The 21,199-nt window shown below is 41.5% G+C and overlaps 1 protein-coding gene across 1 annotated transcript in view; it reads left to right on the top strand.

Annotated features, from left to right (window-relative positions):
- Positions 1-17,870, top strand: part of cdh4 (cadherin 4, type 1, R-cadherin (retinal)) — a gene marked incomplete at its 3' end in the record, with an annotated part of 183,504 nt that extends 165,634 nt beyond the window's left edge. The window contains exons 10-17 of the mRNA XM_084543582.1: positions 3,145-3,330; positions 3,670-3,923; positions 6,850-7,001; positions 12,349-12,585; positions 13,356-13,589; positions 13,749-13,888; positions 17,096-17,260; positions 17,664-17,870. Of these exons, the coding sequence (XP_084399708.1) occupies positions 3,145-3,330; positions 3,670-3,923; positions 6,850-7,001; positions 12,349-12,585; positions 13,356-13,589; positions 13,749-13,888; positions 17,096-17,260; positions 17,664-17,870 (1,575 nt within the window). The remainder of the gene's footprint in view (positions 1-3,144; positions 3,331-3,669; positions 3,924-6,849; positions 7,002-12,348; positions 12,586-13,355; positions 13,590-13,748; positions 13,889-17,095; positions 17,261-17,663) is intronic.
- Between the last annotated feature and the right edge of the window lie 3,329 nt (positions 17,871-21,199).

Genomic DNA, 21,199 nt, shown 5'->3' on the forward strand with positions numbered 1-21,199 from the left:
GTACTCCTTATTGTCAGCCTGGTCACAGAACTGAATCGGACGCTGACCACAGTCTGATAGACATACGGGGCTGCGGCAACTCTTTATGTGAGCGTTCGGATTTCTGAGATTCCAGAGAGACAGATGCTGTTTGCAGCAAAGCTCAGAGGCAGAGCGAGCAGTGTGTCAGTGTCACACACTGTGATCCTGCGTCTCCTCTACGGGGCCGTCGTCAGCCTGCGTGCCAGTATAGTTCCAGCCGCATGCTCTGATAAGAGCTCCCCAGCTGTCAGAGGTAGAGCTCGGCGAACAAGGCTGCCGCTCCACTCAGTAATGGTCCCTGGTCCCTGCGTGCTGGCTTCTTCACCGCTCTGCCCGATGCAGGGGCTCTGGACCAAAGTTCCCCCTGCAGGCCAGAAACTGTCATGTTGTGCTTCACTATACATGTACAGACATATGCATGTACGCTCACACGAACCCTGATGAATGTTGTCATCTCATCGGGACCTCATTAGGGACTCAACTGAAATTATTTAAAGCATACGAGAAGCCAAGAACAATGACATTTCTTTCAGTTTACTGGAAGGAGGATATAGTCCGAGCTTTGCCTGCAACGTTGCAAACATAACTGTAGAAATTATGCGTGAGCTTATCAGTAAAGGATTGGTTCACCATAATTTGCAGTGTGACTGGAAATGCGGTAATGAGTAAAGAAACAAATAAATATGCTGTTTTGTTGTACACCCTTCGCTAATACTCAAACAGCCACACACCCTCATATGAACATCCACCACAAAGAAATTGTTTCCGACCAGATGCTGTTTCCACTGCTTTGTCAATCTCTGCTACTTGTTTTGCTTCCCACACAAGACTTGGATCACTTCAGCAATTATTTGGGTATGACAGACGTGAGAAGAATTCATTGCTCACTGCGGGAGGCATAGAGAAAACATAAGCACGTTAATTAAGTGAAATTGCTTGCGGGGGTGTAAACCAAGCTGATATATTGCATCTAATTTGAAAAAAAAAAAAAAAGAGGCTAAATGTTTTATTCATTTCACCACATGAGCCTGAATGTGCTATGTTACTGCTCTGTTTGTCACTATGTGATAAACTAAAAGGCAGTGCTAATGCCAGAGTTTGTCTAATCAAACTATTATTAATAAACTGTAGCATATCACTGACACTTGAAAAAGAATCGGTTGGAGGACTCGTGGGGCTGAAAACCTGAACTCCGAGACACAGAAGAGGAAAGATCTGAATACTGTGTGATTCACTTGTAGAGCTGCACCTTCTAAACGCCTGGATGAGTTGCCAGAGATTATCCGCGTTCACCACTTTTCTCTGCTCCCAGCGCTCTGTGTTTAAAAAGAGTAAAGAGAGGCTTGATATGCTCTATAACAAGAAGAAATGAGGGTGAGGGCATATTTCTGCTGCCAGTAGCTATGTCTTTATTCCATCCTAGTGAAGACATAACAGTCATCTCAAGTGGAGCGATGTCAGTGTGAGATCAGTAGGAGTCTGTTTTAGGTCATTTAGTCCTTCATAATGTTGTTGTTACCATTTGGCTTCCGCTAACTGTGAAGGAAAGGAAGAGATCTGTAGCATTTCTGAGCTCGAGCACTGCCATCTAAAACGGATTTTTAATTTGCTTAGTCAGTGTTTAGTAAAAAAATAGTGGATTTGACCTTGATACAGATTTATTTTCTTAGATGATTATGTGCAGAGCTCAATTATTAGTCTTGATTGGACCGCAGCTCAGATGTTTGGAGGATAGTTAAAAAGAAGAATTGATAAAAAGTAAAACAGGACCCTGGTTCAAAGAGGATGCTGCTTTGAAAACATGACAGACAGTAAGTGAAAGGCATTTTGTTCATGGGAATAATGACTGCTGGTGACCCACTGCTGCCTTCACATGCTGCAAGTGAAAAACAGAAGTATTATGACTTCTTCCCTCACAACTACAAACTCCTTCAGAAAGTCAGCGTCTCTGGTGGCTTATCAATGGGCCCATATTGCATTGAGTAGAGTGACCATTTTGGAGGGTCCCTCCAATGTACGCCATTGCACATGCCTCCGAGAGAGCAAATTCCATTTGGCCATCTGACAGCGCGGCCAAGCAAACTTGGAACATTTGTGTTGGTATTTACGCCGAAGCTCGGGGTAAAAATGAAATGGAGGAGCACGGGGACAGACAGCGCATATTTAATTTGTTGTGTGCTTATCAGCCCGGCAGGAGGACAGAGAGAGGCAAGGCGAGGAGGGAGGGAGGAAAGAGGGACAGGAAGAGAGGAATTGGCTGGTTTGGACGCCGCTTCAATCCCGCGATGATGAAGCCGTTAAAATAAACAGCAGCTGGCAGACACGCACCATAAACAAGTTAACGTTTCACAAGAGGAAATGGACATTATCATGCAACAATGAGAGCTTTTGCCGTGTGTGTGCGACTACCTCTGAGTGCCCGTCCCTCAGTAGCCAGATAAATCCCTACGGAGAGGAACATGTATCCTGTTGCACTGTAAATTCGTCTTGAGGCTCTGCAGCTGTCACCAAGTTTCCTCCAGAGTTAGTTCAGAGGGGAGTTGTTTCAGATTGCAATATAATGAAGATCATTAGCCAAAGATTATTCCTGCCGCTGCCTTAATTACAGTACTTATCTAATTGCTTATTAAGACCTAGATTTGGTGAATGCACAGAATCTAAATTAAATGGGTAAACACAAATCCATTAGTTCAAATAAAGAGTTTCATGCGAGCAGACATGGTTTGGAAAAAGGGGCCGCATTAACATAATGCACAATATGATTTCCTATTATCCACATTTAAACAAATATGTCCCCCATCTTTTCTCTTCCTCTCCCGACTTTCTGAGTTCTCCCCCATTTGCCTTGCCCCCACTTTCAGTCTCTTGTTTTAATTTAATGAGCAATATTGGCACGACCCCAAAAGCAGTTTGTTTTCATTAGAACAATTACGTAAAATGCCGAAAGACGGATGATGGCACAAGCAATTGTTTAAAATCTCAATAAATCAAGTCATTAACATGCATTAGCTGACTGCTGGAGCAACATCAGCATAATGTTATCCCTCCCATCCGCCCTGCTGTCGTCTCCCCTCCCCCCCTCCTCTTTCATTTGCTCCCTCCCCTTTCCCTCCTCCTCCATAGTTTTCTGGAGAAGTGCCAGAGAACAAGGTGAACGTGGTGGTGACCAACTTGACAGTGGTGGACAGAGATCAGCCTCACAGCCCCAACTGGAACGCCGTCTATCGCATCGTCAGCGGAGACCCTTCTGGGCACTTCACCATTCGCACCAACCCCATCACAAACGAGGGCATGCTGACTGTGGTCAAGGTAAAAATGAAGCTGCTGTCTCCCCACACGGCCCTTTTAAACTGACTTAATGTCTGATAAGTAGCGCTTTCAAAATGACAGCATACAGTTGTTCTTCATTAGTATTCAGCACTGCATCTTGTATCCTTCCACCTGCTGTGAAGTGCCAGATGTTAATGACTGAGTACTTCGGTCGCATTGTTTTCCCTGAATTATATGTCATTTCTCAAATTGGAACACGGTTAGAACTAATCTTGCAATCAGATACCCTCATTTCCCTCCAATCTCTCATCATTTTGTTCTCTCTCTCTCTCTCTCTCTCTCTCTCTCTCTCTCTCTCAACTCTTTCCCCTTCTCTAGCCGGTGGATTTCGAGATGAATCGTGCCTTCATGCTGACCGTGGTTGTGTCCAACCAGGCCCACTTGGCGAGTGGCATCCAGTCCTCGCTGCAGTCCACGGCAGGGGTCACCATCTCCGTTCAGGATGTGAACGAGCCGCCCGTCTTCCCCGTCAACCCCAAGATGATCCGCTTCGAGGAGGGCGTGCCAGCGGGGACCACGCTTACCGTGTTTGCTGCCCAGGACCCTGACCACTTCATCCACCAGATTGTCAGGTACACCACATATTCTAAAAACTTAAAATGCTAAAATTATATCACAGATCTTTTGTCCACTTTGGAGCAACAACGTGCACAGCTCATATATATTATGTGCTCGCAAACGGTGACATTAGCAGATCCAGAGAATATGGAGGAACATTAGCAGTTACTCCGGGCACATTTGAATCTAATATTCTGTTGAATAAACTTTTATAATGGGAAGAAGTTCCTCTGGAGACCAGGGACTTGTTGATAGTCATGGTCAGTTAGACATTTACAATATTTTTTTCCAGCCTGTGCATGATTGTGGGTGGCACCAGTGTTTAATCAGAGCTGAGCACTTTCTTCACAGTTTATGCCTCTTCTGTGACATTCTCTACTGACCCCCCGCCCACATCCCAGTTACCTCCCTATTGCCAGGAGACTGGTGTGAAGAGGTCGTTCTGTAATGAGTTGGACACTGTTTGTCTGCCCTCCTTAGATCCCTGTCTTCCTCCTCATTGATCCCTCCCTCTGTCCTTCCTAAATGGAATGACACGCAGCGGGCATTGTGCCATCCAGGCATCGACCCTGTGTGACAGAAACTCCCACATGCCCACCAAGGTCCAGCGGCACTGTTCCACTCCATCGCCAGCTCCAACGAGAGAGATTGATTTTTCTTAATGTCAGTGAGAGGACCACTTCCACTGAGAAACCCAGTGAAAATGTTGCTGAATTGATAGCGAGGGAGGCAGTGGGAGATGTACTCGCGTACTGCAGAAAAATGAGAGATATCCACATCTCTGGTTTCTTCTCCTTAAAAGACATGTCATGCAAACCAACAGGGCTGAGCTCTCATGGCATTTGAAGCAACTCCTCTTTTACTCTCTCTTTTCTCTCATTCCTTCCTCCCTCTTGCTCCCGCTGACCCTGTCACTGTCTTCCCTGTCAGTCACTATGTCTACTATTGACGAGGGCTCAGAGCCGCTGTCTTCTCCAAAGCAGCCTGCAAGCAGATGCTCAGCTCACAGCCTTGTCTCTTCCACTCCTGTATTCCCATTAGGTGACCTAGCTTGAACCTGCACACAACATACACACAACAGACACGGAAACACAAACACACGAGCCACCACAGAGCGTGACTGAAAGGCCTGAGCGTGAGCAGCGGATGGGAGGGGAGCCAGCTTGTGTTTTGTTTGTTTTTTTCATGTTTTTTGCCTTTTTTCTCTCTCTTGAGGAAAGCAAAGGGAAGAGGATGTGAGGCTAAGCTTGTATGTTAGCTGGTTTTACTGTTAGAGGTCACTGAAGTGGCAGCATGATTGACTCCATATGTATTTGTATGTTCTTGAATAGGTTTTGAATATCAGCCCTGCACATATTTTTGTGATGTGAGGTCATGTCGGGGGCTCCTCACTAGTCAAAGGTCTTAGTTGCAGCACTGAAGATGAAATCCAGCTATTTCGTTTCACTTCTATACAGCTGGAAAATCCTCCAGAGACAAATTAAAGAAGAATGTTAAAAAATTCAAGCAGTCAGAGCAAATTTAGGAGGATTTTTAGTCTCTTGCACTTCAGACGCCTGAATCCTAAAATGTCCATGATGTAACTCAGTGGCACATTTCACTAGACTGTCCATGCTTCCTATTAGATAACTAACTGTTTAAAGTCAGGAATCCTAATAGCAGTATTTTGGATTAGGGAGGTGTAGAATTGCAGAATAAATGCTATTATCAGCAAATGATGACATAGAAATATAAAAAATAAATTATTTAACCACATTATACAAATGGTGTCCCTGAGGCTTCAAGCATAAATGAGTATCTTTCATAGTGAGAAAAAGCCATCAATGATTGAAAAACATTTTTTTTTTATATTCATTGAAGGAGGTCATCAGGAGCACAGACTGAACATTGGTTTTAAAGCTTATGGAACGCTTCTTTTGAGAAGACTAAAAAGTCCTCTGGAGTAAACTAAGACATTTCACAATGCCACTTGAAAAAAGAGCACAGCATCAGGCAACATCTTGGAACGTGAAGTTGATGAGAGTGCCAGTTCTGCCACGCAAACATCTACCCTGCAGGCTACATTCTGCTTGATTCTAGGTTTTATTTTCATCTGTTTATTTATTTTTCTCCACAAACACACTGTATAAATAGAGGAAGTTTTCTTTTCTCTGTTATTCAGCTGTTTGCTGAGTGTACGAGTCCAAGAGTCTGTGGAATTAGTTTTCTGTCGACCTCCGACGCGCTCCTTTAATTAGGCCTCCTTTCCCTTTCATCACGTTTTTCCAATAATACTCTGACAGAAGCACACCTCCGATCTCTCTTACATTCTCTATTTTTCTTCCTCTATCTCTCACCACATCTCCTGCTGTTGCTGTCACATGCTGACCATCTACCTACTGGTGAGACTTCTCCTTTCTCACCATTAATCGTTTCTCATTAGGCCAGAAGCGCTCCCTCCGTCCGCTCTATTGTTAAGAGTACTCGTCACTGTTAATGGGATTTATAAACTTTAATTGCAGCTGTCACTTTCCGCTTTGAGAATGAATCAACTGGAGATGGCATTGAGAGACGCTGCGGTGGCTGTGTGGGTACAAAGAGCAGTGAAGTTGTTAAGAGCACTGCTTGACTGTTCTGCATATGGGTTCAGGTTTTCATCGGTCTTCATGCTAATGAGCTGCTGCTATGATGAGCTCCACGAACGTATGTTCCATTCTCCATGTCACCGTAATATTTCAAAGGTGCTTGGCTGGTATTGCTTATTATGGTAATGAACATTCAACCTGATAATGGGTATTTTGGATGAACAAATAAAAGATTCTACTGGCATTCACGAAACAGTAGGCTGTGAAAGTCATTATGTGGAATATGTACGTGTGTGTTTGCCTTCGGATTTAATGAACTGAGATCTGTCTGTCTCACTCTCTCTCTGTGTCTGTGTGTGTGTGTGTGTGTGTGCAGGTACTCTAAGTTATCAGACCCAGCTAACTGGCTGAAGATTAACCGAACCAACGGTCAGATCACCACCATGGCCCTGCTCGACCGAGAGTCCATTTATGTCAAAAACAATGTGTACGAGGCAACGTTCCTGGCATTCGACAATGGTAAGTCTGGTAAGTCGGGATGAGTGTGTGTGTTGTGATGATCTGATGAACAGTGGCATGTTTTGACCATCAAGTCACGGCACTGTCTCTCAGGTTACGTACCACTTTCATCCAGACTGAATAAATTGCAGGCATTCCCATGAAATCTTGTGCTGCAGACATTCATGCTCCCAAGATCTGTTTTGAAAATTATTAACAAATCAAATTTACCAAGAGATAAAACAAATCAATAAATGCATCTGATAACAATATTGGATGCGTTTCCATGAACACTGGTCCTTGTTGAGGCCAGATGGTACAACTTTGGTGATTTCTGTTCACAAGGGCAGTCTTGTACTTTTGGCTCCAACCACCACTGGGCCAGATACATGGTCCGTCGCTGTGTCGTTGAGCAAGGCAGTGAAACCTGAGTTGCTCCCATGAATGTGTGTGTGCTTACCACTGTGTGATTACCACTTACCACTATCTGGACCATATCTGTGTGGTGTTATATTGGACTTGTAAGGCATTAGGAAGATGATAATGTTGATGTAACAGTGCTGGGTGACTGCTGAGTATTTGCAGTCGCTTGTACCGATTGGAAAACAGTCCTCATATCAAGTCAGTTCTATTTACATAGTCCAATATCACAAAATTGCCACAGGTGGCTTTAAAATCTGTGCAGCATACCACAACCTCTCTCCTTAGACTACTGATTTGGCCAAGCAAAATTCTCATAAAACCTTTAACGTCCAAGCAACTGAAGAAACCTCAGGGAGAGCCACAGTGTGTACAGAACAGAGCCAAGCAAATGTACTTATGAAACAGTATGGACAGTGAAGATGACAAAATAATAGATACTGTAGATTGTAAACATACGTGAAATATACACCCTGTTAGAGGAACATAAGATAATACATAAAATTATATATAGCTCTACTCTATTCTCTATTGCATTTAATAAAATTAATATGAAATGGCATGAAATCATTTTACAACCCACAAACAAACCAACAGTTGAAGGAAAGAACGACAAGGAAGAGGTCCTGAGTGTTAAATACATTATAGATGTGCTACTCTCCTGCCAGATACCCTATAGTGCAGATGAACTGTGAATGATACTGTATTGTAGTAAAAACAAAGCATAATATATGTCAATGAACATCCTATCAGTAGTGTTGTTTTTGGCGGCCTGTTTTAATTTTAGTTTTAGTCTAGTCTTTGTGTCAAGCTGTCATTTTAGTTTTTATTAGTTTTAGTCATGTTCATACTCTTTTTAGTCTAGTCAAGTTTTAGTCAACTAAAAGTCTGAGCATTTTAGTCTTATTTTAGTCAGAATTATCCATGACTATTTTCGTCTAGTTTTAGTCGACGAAAACTGATGACATTTTCGTCTAGTTTTAGTCAACGAAAACTGATGACATTTAGTCTAGTTTTAGTCAATGAAAATTGTATTTTAGTCTCTTTTTAGTAATGCAATTCTGTTTAACCCAGTCTATTTATAATACCTTGTAGTATAGACAAAACCAAAATTTTCTTTTAGCCAAACCTATTTCAAACAAGGTTCTTATTATATTATTGTTACCTTATAGACTCAAGAATACATCCATTCCAGACACGGAAGACGCTGATTTGAATTTACAACATATTTATTTTACTATTTATTTACTATTTGCCGCACTATTTATTTACTATTTGCCGCACTTCTCCCTATCTTTCACCACAAGACATTCGGTTTTATTTTCCACTTAGATGTATTTAAAGTTTTTCCAAATGTCTTCTCTTCTTCTTCTACCAAAGACCCCCGGCTGGCCGGCCATCGTTCCCTTTCTCTGTCTCGCTAGTCAGTACTCACGCACGCAGAGTCGCAGACTCACTGGAGCAGCTGCCCTCTTCTAAATAATGCCGCGAGTGGAGCTTGAGGAAGTGACGTCGCCTGCGAGAGAAACGGGCTCTGGACACAGGAAACAGAAAAACTACAAAATAATAATAATAACGCGACTAAACATGACAAAATAACGTTGAAACATTTCGTCTCGTCTCGTTTTGGTCAACGAAAATGGAGAGACATTTTAGCATAGTTTTTATTTTGTAAACCACATTTAGTCTCGTTTTTATTCGTCAACAATATTGCATTATACATTTAATTATAGTCATCGTCGCATGACCAGCATTTACGTTACGTCTCGTCTCGTTTTAGTCACGTGATAAAGGTTCGTTGACGACAATATTTAGTCATAGTTTTCGTTGACGAAAGCAACACTACCTATCAGCCTCAGCTGCTGCTACAGTGTACAAAGATAAAGAGCTGAAGAACAACAATAGAGATGCTTGCTCTGTGCGTAAGTATGAGGGATCCAGGTGTTTTTACTCCAGTGAGGAATTGGTTGCCCTGAAGCACACCAACTTAAGCTCAAAGTGTTGACTGCCTATTGATTCTGGAGCCTAGTGTCAGCAAGGGGATATATTCCACTTTGATTGAAATTCTCTTTACTTATTCTACTCAAGCGAAGCGTAAGAAGCAACAAAGCACCCAGCCAATCATAACCGACAAGGCGGTCGATGGGCCTTGGGGCCCGAAGCATCAGACCTTTACATAGTTGATGCACCAAGTTACTGTGAGATACTGGAAAGTTGAAATACACCACTGATGAGCTACCGGACTAAACTCTTTCTATGCTGCACTGCGTCTGTAATTTAGCTCCGCTGGCTGACAGTTCGTGTGCAGGGAGTTGTCAAGTGAATATCAAGGCCACAATATATCAGTGTTTGTTCAGCAGGGCAGTGCATGCACCCTCTTCATGTGCAGTTTATGTTATGAGCAGAAGTAGCATCACTGAAGGATGTTAGTGATCGCCTGTGCACTTCAAGCAATTGAAATTTGCAGCACCGCAGTAAAATAAGTGAATGTCCTGCCTTTTACAGTAAAACTAGAGTATCATCTGCAAAATACTGATTCAGTGATCCTTTTAGAACAGTGTATATTATGTAAACAATGAAAGGTCTTTGTAATTGAGATTGAGTGAACTTTTAATGTCTTGACGACATCAAATATACAGTAAGTGTTTGATATCACCATACCTGCTTTACTGAATTTGTGGACATAAATGCAGAGTCTCCCTGGATATGATCCACTTTCTATGACTGTATGTGGAAATATACTATCCTGATTTTAAGACTACTTTTGAGCAACTCATACTGTATATGTTAGCTGTAGAACACTGAAAGTCGGAACCCAGACAGGACAGCAGAGACCAAAATGGTTCAAGCTTTGGCACATACAGTATTGTGCAAACGCACACTTCAATAGAGCTAGCTCAAGTTCAAACCAAGATGTAATTGAATACGTTTCCATTTGTAGTGCACTATTTAGATCCAAACTGCCAAAAAAAAAGTTCATGTCCATTTCATCTGCTTTGTTTTAAATGTGCTGCATTGAACTTTTTTTTTTTTTCAGCAGTACCTCCTACCCATCCATCGACAATCATTGCTTTTCCTCAAACTAAATTACCACAATAGAAGTGCAGACAGAGATTACTTTTAAAAGTCACTGCTTCATGGTCGTCAGTTATTTCTTGTGATCATCTTTCCCTTGATGATATTTACCAAGACTGGTGGGAAACTTTAACTCCATGTGTTTAAAATTAGCTCCTGATGTGGCTGAAATTCAGCTTATAGTTTCAGACGTGAAATTTCTTTCCTCAGAAAGATTTAATTTTTATTTTTTTTTCATAAAATTTCCAGTAATTGCATGAACTGGCTTCAGGCGCACCTGTAGCTGAGTTATCTGACTGTCATGTCTGTGTTAGTGGAAACGTGCTGGTGCCGTACTGTGCATGAGCGCCGTTAACTCTTGTCACGGTTAAATCACATTCACAGTTGATGAGCGCAAGAGTATCAAGCTTTTTTATACATATGTATATTTATTCGTTTTAACGTTTACAACAAATTAGCAATGAATCTGCTCTGAAATCCATTAAAAAATCCATCTATTGCTATGGGGTGGGGGTGCCTGGTCTGGTCCAGGTTGGTGGTACATGTCTAAGTAACATCCATATGAATGCCAGGTCCAAAACATTGCATTGTGGCTGATCAGTGTATATTCATCCCTCTTGTATCAGGATACTTCGGAAAACTTCGGAGACATCAGGCTCCAAATAATTCAAATAAGTTTCCCAAACTTTATCAAATGAATCTGATTTTGAGTGTAGTATGGGCGTAAGATGTTTAAGTTGCACTAAATCAAACAACACACTATGCCGGCCTTTCACTCTTGGTTATTGGAAGAGAAGTCCAAAACAAGAGACACTGGGTCCATTTCCAGTTTCTGACCCAGTATATTTTCTATTTCTGATTGTACATTAGACCAGTACCTTTGCAGCTTATGACATGACCAAAACCAAGTTGGAGTACCAATTACTGCCTTGCATTTAAGAAAATCTTATTTTATATTTCAAATCAAGACTGTGTTGTAATCAGTAGAAGATGGATATAGGTGTTTCATTTTTTTCTATTTTCAGCCCAAGCCTTAACCTCACTCTAGAGTACAATCACGTTTGCACTGTTTTGAAGTTTCACCAACTTGCGACTGACCACCACCTCCAGGATTGCTCTGCCTTTTTAAAATCAAGCAGCACACTTGAGAAGCAATGAGACCTTCATTCCAAGCACCGTGTTGCTCAGAATCAACACGAAAAGGTGGCTCAACAGTATTTCTCTGTCAGCTAAAGAGCAGTTCAGTAACACTGTGTGCTGTAATCCAAGCGTATTACAGGCTTTGCTGTTAACGGTGTATAAAACAGCAAAGAGAAGCATCTCCCAACCTGATTCGACTCTGTCCTGGCAATCATAAGAAAACCTAAATAAGTTATGATGAGCTCATGCTGCTGGATGTAGTCAAGGGTTAGCGTTTAAAGTCATTTCCCAGTGGGCTTTGCAGAGCGCAGATAACAGCAATCTTTATGTGAGCGTCGTTCCCTCCAACATGATTCTCCCCTCAGCCTTTTCGTAGCGCAGCGAGTTCTAAACACAAGACCTGGAAACGTATGTGTAATTTCATCATTTATGCCGGTGCTCCACTACAAATGTTTACAGTATTGTCCCTCCGCTTTCAGCAACTCAGTAAACAAAACCTTTTTCTTCCCACTTGTTTCTTTGCCTCTATCTCATTCTCACATCTCCACAATGAAGCAGATAGAAAAATGTATTATGGAGCTCTCTCATCTTTCTCATCACACAGTCTCCCACAGCAACTCCAATTTTTTGCTTCTTTCTCAATCTCCAATCACTTTATCTTTACTCCTCTGGCTCACTGCTGTATGTTATTATCTCACCATCTCCTCTTTTGTCTCCTCTCTTTCCTCTCGCCTCCCCTCAGGTTCGCCTCAAGCCAGCGGGACAGGAACCCTCCAGATCTACCTGATTGACGTGAACGACAACCCACCAGTGCTGATACCCCGGGAGGCCCAAGTGTGCGAGCGCGCACGCCCCAACTCTAGGATCAACATCACAGCTTCAGACGCTGACGCCGACCCCAACGTCGGGCCGTTTGTCTTCGAGCTGCCTTCTTTTCCTGCCAGCGTCCGACGCAACTGGACCATTTCCAGACTGAGCGGTGATTAAATGCTGTAGATTGTGTTTAAAATTGAGCCTTTTGATGAAATGTAGGAGAAATGAAAGATGACCATTCTGCATCCCCAACTGAATGAAACCATAAACTTAATGAGGGGAGACACCCCTCTGCAGTGTCGCTTAATCGGGGGACCAGTGATTCCTGTAAGCTCTGAGAGAAGTCCAAGTTTAACAAAATGTGTCACAAAGCTCCCGGTGAGAGACGCGGATGCCATCCAGTGTTGACGTACGAGCTATCGTTTGTGACAAATGAGACCCATTCATCTCTCTGTCCCCCAAGCAGCCGATCTGTCACCCAATCCTCTCAGATGGATGTATCACAGCAGTTGTCTCGAGGACAAATCTGATCACATACCTGGATTCTTCTCCCACCAAGGCTCTTGTCTTAGCTTGAAAGAGTGATAGATGCTGAAGGTTGCACATTGTGTTTTTTTATAAATATATCTTTAATGCCTCCTCGCATACATACATGTCAGAATGATTGCTGTGCAGTTTGTTTAGGTGTAGCTTTGATTGGGTATGTCATTCAGTCATACCTACGCACATAACAACACGATATCCCGCAGTAAACAAAATGTAATTTCTCTGCAGTGCACTGTCTAATCTCATTTTCCCCTTCTTCTTCTTCTCCTCCTCCTCCTCCTTTATGTCTTTTCACCTCCTACTCACTCCCCTCCAACTTGTAATGTTTCCCCACTTTGTGCTGTTTTCCCTCCATCCTTGACACTGTTTAACACCCATTTATGAGCATAGGTGACTATGCTCAGCTGAGGCTAAGGATTCCATACCTGGAAGCAGGCGTGTACGAGATCCCCGTCACTGTGTCCGACTCAGGGAACCCTCCTCTCTCCAACCGCTCTCTAATCAGGGTCAAAGTGTGTCCCTGTGACGACAACGGGGACTGCAGCGCCACAGGGGCCGTAGCAGCAGCTGGCCTCGGCACCGGAGCAATCATCGCTATACTCATCTGCATCATAATACTCCTCAGTGAGTACAACGATGTGGAAGCCAAACGCCTAAGCTCTGTCAGATCCTTGCATCAGTGTAACAAAACAGTTGCATGACAATGTCTTGGGGAATGACAACAACTGCTGATTTAAAAAAAAAAAAATAATGAAATCAATGTTGCCTTTTTGTTTTTGGCAGGCATGGTATTGCTGTTTGTGGTGTGGATGAAGCGCAGAGAGAAGGAGCGGCAGGCGAAGCCGCTGCTCATCGACCCCGAGGACGACGTCAGAGACAACATCCTCAAGTATGATGAGGAAGGAGGAGGAGAGGAGGACCAGGTATTGTATCAACCTAATTCATAAAATGCATCTTGGAGAAATGAAACACTAATGTTCATCTTTTAGTTTAAAGGTGGTATTTAGTGTCTCTTACAATAGGTCAGGACTCAGGAGTATATTAAATTTAATTAGAGGACATTATTACTTCCTAAGGGACACTAAGGAGATACAAGAAAAACATAATTAAACTGATAATTTAATTATGCCACTACGCAATTCATTGAAGAAACTGATTAGGTTCTTGAGGAACTGATTTATATCATATACTTATAAGTACAGCTGGGACCAGCCCCCCCCCCCCCCCCCCCACGCAACCCTTCACAGGACAAGCGGTTACAGAAGATGAATGAATAAATGAATGAATACTTAAGAGTATTATATTACTTATATATATATATATATGAAAAGACCGTCGCAATACATATTTCAACAGATCTCTTGTTTTCTTTGACCATGAATCCAAACATCAACATATTATTTCATGATAAGAAAGAAAATTTTCGCAAATCATTGCATTTGAGAGGCTAGAACCATCAAATGTTCAGCATTTTTTTTTTACATAAAAACAAGTGAGTTATTCAGCAGGATGATTGTTGATTATCTCTTTGCCAGTTTGACAGAAAAGATGAACCAAAGCATACTTACGTGATGAATATAGGCTTAAACTCTCAGGTTTGTCCCTGCTGTGTCTCTGATGGATAGTTTTAAGGAAACGAAACAAGTTCATCACATTTACGATTTCACAGTAACCTTTTCCGAACGGAAATGTCACACTTAGAATCGACTCCAGACTTTCCACCTGTTTAATTGATGAAGAAATTAAAAAGAAATCCCTCATTTATCCATTAAACAACTTTTGAGTGAATTATCCGATCACTTCTGGGCCCCTTAAACTAGAGAGCTGTATAAAATGACTGTAATTCCTACACCTTTCTTCCAGTTTGGATGTGAATACCCTCAAAATAAAGCTGAAACCCTGCACATTAAGACCACATTCATTATATAACTATAATTTAAACATGGTTTGTTAAACAGCTGAAATGTGTCAGGATCCAAACATATAAAACTAACTGTAAATTGGTTTGTGGAGCATCTTTGCATCCATCACTCAAAACACTGGTAAAAAATTTTAACTTGAAGTACAGTTTAAAGACTCCTTCTGGTTCTTACCTCAAAAATATCCTCTAAGGGGTCAGGAGTCAAGCTAATTATAAACCAGCCTTTCGATAAACATCTTAATCATGTTCTTCAGAGGCAGTAATGCCACTATGGAACAGGAACAGTGTAGAAGAGCATACAGTAGTTCTGACATACAACAAGGACTGACATACCGATGCTTCCTGTGTGCTTGTGCCTTTTCTGAACACAACATTAATATTCTCTTACAAGTTCAGTTGTCACATCATTATGCTTCTTACTTTTTTCAAAGGTCAACAAATGGGTTGTTCATCTAGGTAAGAGAAAAATCAATGAAAGTGAGAGAACACAGGAGATTAGTCCGTCTACCTCAGTCGTAAAATTAATTGTGGACAGGATAAGGGCTGCAGATAAACTCTGTGGAGAACAAAATGCACTCTACCAAATGCCAGTGAGGCTTTTTATGGTGACGCTGTTAAAAATACTGCTTGGTTTGGGTTCCACAGTCGACCGCGCACCGCTCTTCCACATGATGACTCTATTTCTTGCAGTTTGACATGTGCTGCACGTCCTCTTTTTATCCAGTTTTCTTTTTCTAAATAAGTGTAAACTTTCGACACTGCCAATCTCCAGCATCTTTAGTTTGATTGAGGAAATATATAATTATATCTTTTTCATACTTGCTGTTTTCCGACACCCAGGTTCACTACACAACAAGGATTTCAGCTAGCATCGCATGGCTGCAGTTAGTAGAAGCCTGTTTTCACTCTAAAGCAACTATATGAGGATTTAAAATGCACATTTATTTATCATCTACAGGAGAGCAGCAAATAGAGCTCAACTGCCTGCTCCATTTCCATTTATAGCTCAGCGTTCATTTTTATACTTCACTTTTAAAAGAGCAACCAAGCGCCATAAACTGATTTGAATCGCAGACCTTTGATCTGTTATCTACCATTTAGTATATTATGAATTTAAATACAACATATAGTGTACAGTGCACATGTTCTGGGTTACCAGGATCTATTTCAGTGCTATGACTTACGACAATGGAATAGTGACATAGAAGTGAAAAATAATCATTTCAAGGCATACTCAAAGCAGCACTAGGTGCGGTTTGAGTCTGTTGTTGAGAATGAACCCTATTCTCCCACGATGCACTACACAAAGAGAAAGATAAGCCAGCCACAGTAAACACATTGACACACAAAGTCACACTTTGATGAGCATCTGATGGCTTTTCTCCTGTTACTATAAGAAGTCTCTTTTGTATTGTAACCACTAAAGCAGCCTGTTATGACCCATAGCAGTGCATTAGACCCAGAAAGCTGCTGTGGTTTAATCAAACATTGCTGCTACTATACTGTATGCTGTGTGTCATTCATTCATTCGTCTTCTGTAACCCTGTGAAGGGTTGTGGTGTGCGCTGTACGTTGGAATTAGATTATAAACTCTCAAGGCTTAAGCTTTACTGTCAGATTGCTCTGGAGTTCTTGCAGTCCCATGCATCTTCTGCACCCTCACCATGCAGGTCAAATCTATGGCAACTCAATGTGTTCGCTCTGGTTTTCTCAGAAACATGTAATGTTAGTTGCCTGATCTTTTTGTGCTAAATATTCCACACACATTCTGTGCTAGTTTATAATTACTGCAGAACTTTCTCATTGTAAACTAAATGGTAGATAACAGATGGAAGTGGCTAATACAAATCAGTTCATAAGGAAAGTATAAAGTATAAACATAAATACTGAGCTACAAAGTCAATATGTGGTACATGCTGCAAAGAATTACTATGTAGCCTGGATTTGTAACATAGCTCAGTCCACAGAAGTGCAGATTACCAAAGATCTGAAACAAACATTAGAAAAAACAATAGCAGAGCTTCACAGCGGATCAGTCATGAGTCCTCGTAGACTTAACTGGAACACACATCCAAGTCTGTCAGTTCCTCGTGGCAAACAATGGCCAAAGAATAAATTACAAGTTCTGCAAATAACTCTTCTGCAGTTAGAGAAACAAGTTGGAAACAGTTAGAAAAAGATAACGATGCTAATCCTCTGACTTATCCAGGACTACGACTTGAGCCAGTTGCAGCAGCCGGAGTCTCTGGACCACATCATCAATAAGCCGTCAGGAGTGCGCAGGGTGGATGAGAGGCCTGTGATTGCTGAGTCGCAGTATCCAGTCAGACCCAGTCTGCCCCACCCTGGAGACATAGGAGACTTCATAAATGATGTAAGTTCAAGACTGAAACCTTTCTCAAATTCTTTCTACCATACGGTTCATTTTCTGGTGTTTTGCTGCTTCTGTATTGCTTCCTATTTATGAGCTAGACATTCAAGCATGTACACATGTCAGACATCAATGATGTGAGTCATATATTTACGCAGCACGACAGATTATCTTTTCAATGATAAAATAATATTAGTTGTTAAATATTTGAAGGAACTCTTGGATTCACTTTATTTTTTTTTACATTAAAACCCAGTTCTAACATTTCTACAAATATTTATTTTGCCTAAATCCATTTTTTATGTGTCTGTCTATACTGTATATATTTAACCACACAGGAGAGGAATTACTGTCCCTCAGAGCGTGTTTTGAAGGTCTTTGATCCTCTGTCTTTCTCGTCTTCCAGGGTCTGAGGGCAGCAGACAACGACCCCACTGCTCCGCCCTACGACTCCCTGCTGGTGTTCGACTATGAGGGCAGTGGTTCAACCGCCGGCTCAGTCAGCTCGCTCAACTCCACCAGCTCAGGGGACCAGGACTATGACTACCTCAACGACTGGGGCCCTCGCTTCAAGAAGCTGGCTGACCTCTACGGAGGAGGGGACGATGACTGAGAGCGGAGCAGTGGGGGGGGTGGAGCGGGACGTGGCTGCGGTTTGGTTTGCGGGTCAGGAGAGGCAGGACGGGTTGGATAGACGTTCCTATAAACCACAGGCAGGGGCCAACAACATGATGCAGGCTCCAAGATTGAGACGTGAGGACCATACCCTTACATGGGCTGCGTCACTTTGCGCAGAGCGATCGAGCCCGCAAACATGAATTCCGCTGCAACGCAACTGTATTCTGGCTTTATATTTTTTAGTGGCAAGTTTGTAGTGTGATGTCTTGTTTTTTTTCTATTCTTTTTTTTTCTTTTCTTTTTTTTTTGTCGTTCTCTCACCGTGCTGGACCCGGATGTCTCCGGGGACAAATCAAGGCGGTCGTGAGAGACGCGAGTAGTGAATTTGTGCTTTGATTGATTGTTAAAATGACACCATCTCTTGCTTTAGTCTCACACTGAAGAGAATGTTTTTGGGAAGATGCTCTCTGACTCTCTCTCTTTAACTCTGTCAACTTGAATTTCCTTAGAACAGAAGCACTGTCATTTTATAAAGTGCCTTTTGTGGTGTGTTTTTGTATCAGACTCCTGCTATCTCAGGATCGGTTGCCATTCGTGCAGTACAGTGGAGGTGCGTACTCTCATCCCACCCCCCCTGCGCTCCTCAAACCAGCCCTGCCTGTCACTCTCCTCTCCCTTTCACAGTGGTGCACATGAACAACCCCAGCAGCCAGTCCCAGGAGGGAAAGACACAACCAGGGCAGACTATCGGATATAATAACCCAACGAATTACGGCCTGACAGAAGCCAATAAGAGCTGTTGTGGGGAAGACAACGCTCCTCTCCAAGGACCTGCTCAGTTTGACTTTCACAAGAATCACCTGTCAACACGACTACAGCACCATGCTGATATTGTGTGACACCGTTTTTTATACATGTGGGGGTTTTATAATTTAATGGAGAATGCCTGCCTTTCCTCTGTGGACTCATGACTTTAGGAGCCTTTATGTTGAGACGCTTGCCTGCCCTGTATGGTTTTGTGTTGCTTTCTCCACAGTGTAAAGCTTACGTAGGCATGATCTGATTAGTCAGACAGTGTAAGAGGATGGAACTTGAAATGAGTTGGAACAAAGATACCTGAGAAGGATGTTTTTTTTGTTTTGTTTTTTTTGTCGCCTTGAACATTCCCGTTTTTTATAGGCCAACAAAACTATTAAAAGGTGCATGATTTTTTTTTTTTTTCAAATGTTTTACTCAAAGCACTTGTTACTATGTGGTGAGAATGTGAAAATAGTCAGCAGAAACTATATGAATATACTCTGTATAAAGACACTGAGAAAATAAAAAACTGTAAGATACATATTTTTGAATTATTGATGACATAAAAGTTGCTGCTCTTTCTCTTTAGCTCTGCATTGGGCTTTAGGGGATTTTTGGCCCATTCATTTTTAACATGTGGATATTTATGTTTGTCTTCTGTTGAAGCCTATTATTCCATTTTAAAGATGCCTGCTTATACATTTTTAGTTTAAGTTTTGCTCTTTTTTATTTGAAAAAAGCTTTGTTATACTCCTTTTATATATGGAAAACACCTTCTCCTTTGAGTCTGTATTGTCTCTGACAGACGTGTTCCTCCTGTTGGCCTCTGGCCTTGGGACAGTGGAAGGTTCATTAGCCATGCCTGCTGATAGTTGTTCTATTATTCAGTGTACTAGAATTCTTTTATTCATTCATCTAGATACTGGATGTGTGCTTTACAAAATAAACAACACAATGTTTTGAAAATGTGCTATCTTTTCTAACATTCCCTGCACGTATTATCTTCAGGCATACTAAATTATGTGACATTGCGTGATTTGTTCCACATGACAAATATACTAACTATACATTAGCCTAGACTAACACTGGTGTGTGTTGAATTAGAACATTTCTGACATTGGTGCCCTAAACGGTAGTAATAAAAAACAATACTGTGGCAGACAGCAATGCATGCCTCTAACCTACCAGCCCAGTGTTGTAGGAGTTGCAAAATGGTAATGAAATGTAATGAAAGTGGTTTGTTTCCTTAGGTACATTCTTTTTAAAAAAAAAAAAGACAACCTTGAAAATAATGTATTTCAATATTTGAAAAGGTATATTTTAACCCAGACATTAACTTCTTAAACTAATCATGCATTTTTGTTGCCTAAACCTAACCTGATATTTTCTCAACCAAAACTTACCCAGTGTTTATTTGCCTGAAACTGACCAGAAATTTTTTGTTACCAAAACATTTTTTGTCTAACCTTAACTGGTTTTCTTGCCTAAACTATAATGTTTGCTTTTGTTGCTTAAACCTAACCGATTGTTTTTGTTGCCTCAACCTACATGAAATCAAGCAGTGACTTAAAGCAAGAGAAAAGAGCAACACAAAAGAAAATATATATATATATAAAAAAATATATATATATATTTTATTATATTTTTGAAGTTAATTCAGATAATATTTCTGATGATAATTCTCCAATTATCTGAAATCATTGGTTTATATTTGCACTCTGAATGGTTCTACCTTCTTTATTTTTTGTAGAATAATGTATTTTTAAGCGTAAGAAAGACGCATTAAGCGGAACAAACTCCATGGAGAATTATGCAGTTAATCTTTGACCCTATTGTTTGGATGTAGCTTAATCAGAAAAAACAAACAAACAAAAAAAAAACACCCACTACTGGTCCTTTTATTGCATCAAAGACGAAGGATTGTGAGAGCAGTGTGTGGGGTCAGGAAGTATATGTGTCCATTCCTGTGATTTCAATTAGTCAGCTGAAGCGCCAAAAAAACCCACTGGGGACTTAAAGGGATTTAATCCCCTCCGGCTGTGTGTCTATCAATTAGCCACACCATTAATCCCCACGGCGTAATCTCATTAGATAGAGCGCCTTTAATGAGACACCCAGAGAGGAAGCAGAGAGGCAAGGAGAAAGAGAGAGGGAGAAAAATGAGGCTGAGGCAAGATGCAGGTAAGCCATGTGGAGAGGTGATTAGTAGAATGAAGGAGGGGGTCAGCAGTGGAAAGGTTTGAAAGGAAGTGAGGTTCAAGCACAGCAGGAACAATGCATAACGTTTAGGGAGAAAGTGGTGTGGGGAAAAAAAAGATTAAGCATGAGGAAGTGCTGCTGTGTTGTCCACTGTGGCCAGAAATTTGAGGACTGGGTGATGAAGAGGGAAAAAAGACCAGTAGAGGAGAGCAGAACTGAGGAAACACACTGGAGTGGTTAATGAGAGGTGCTTTGATTTCCTGAGTATTCTAGCAATGAGGAAGTTCAGTAATAAATGTAAGTTAACCTTTACTGTAGAACAATAAT

Source organism: Chelon labrosus (assembly GCF_963514085.1).
Source record: "Chelon labrosus genome assembly, chromosome: 4".
Classification (NCBI taxonomy): domain Eukaryota; kingdom Metazoa; phylum Chordata; class Actinopteri; order Mugiliformes; family Mugilidae; genus Chelon; species Chelon labrosus.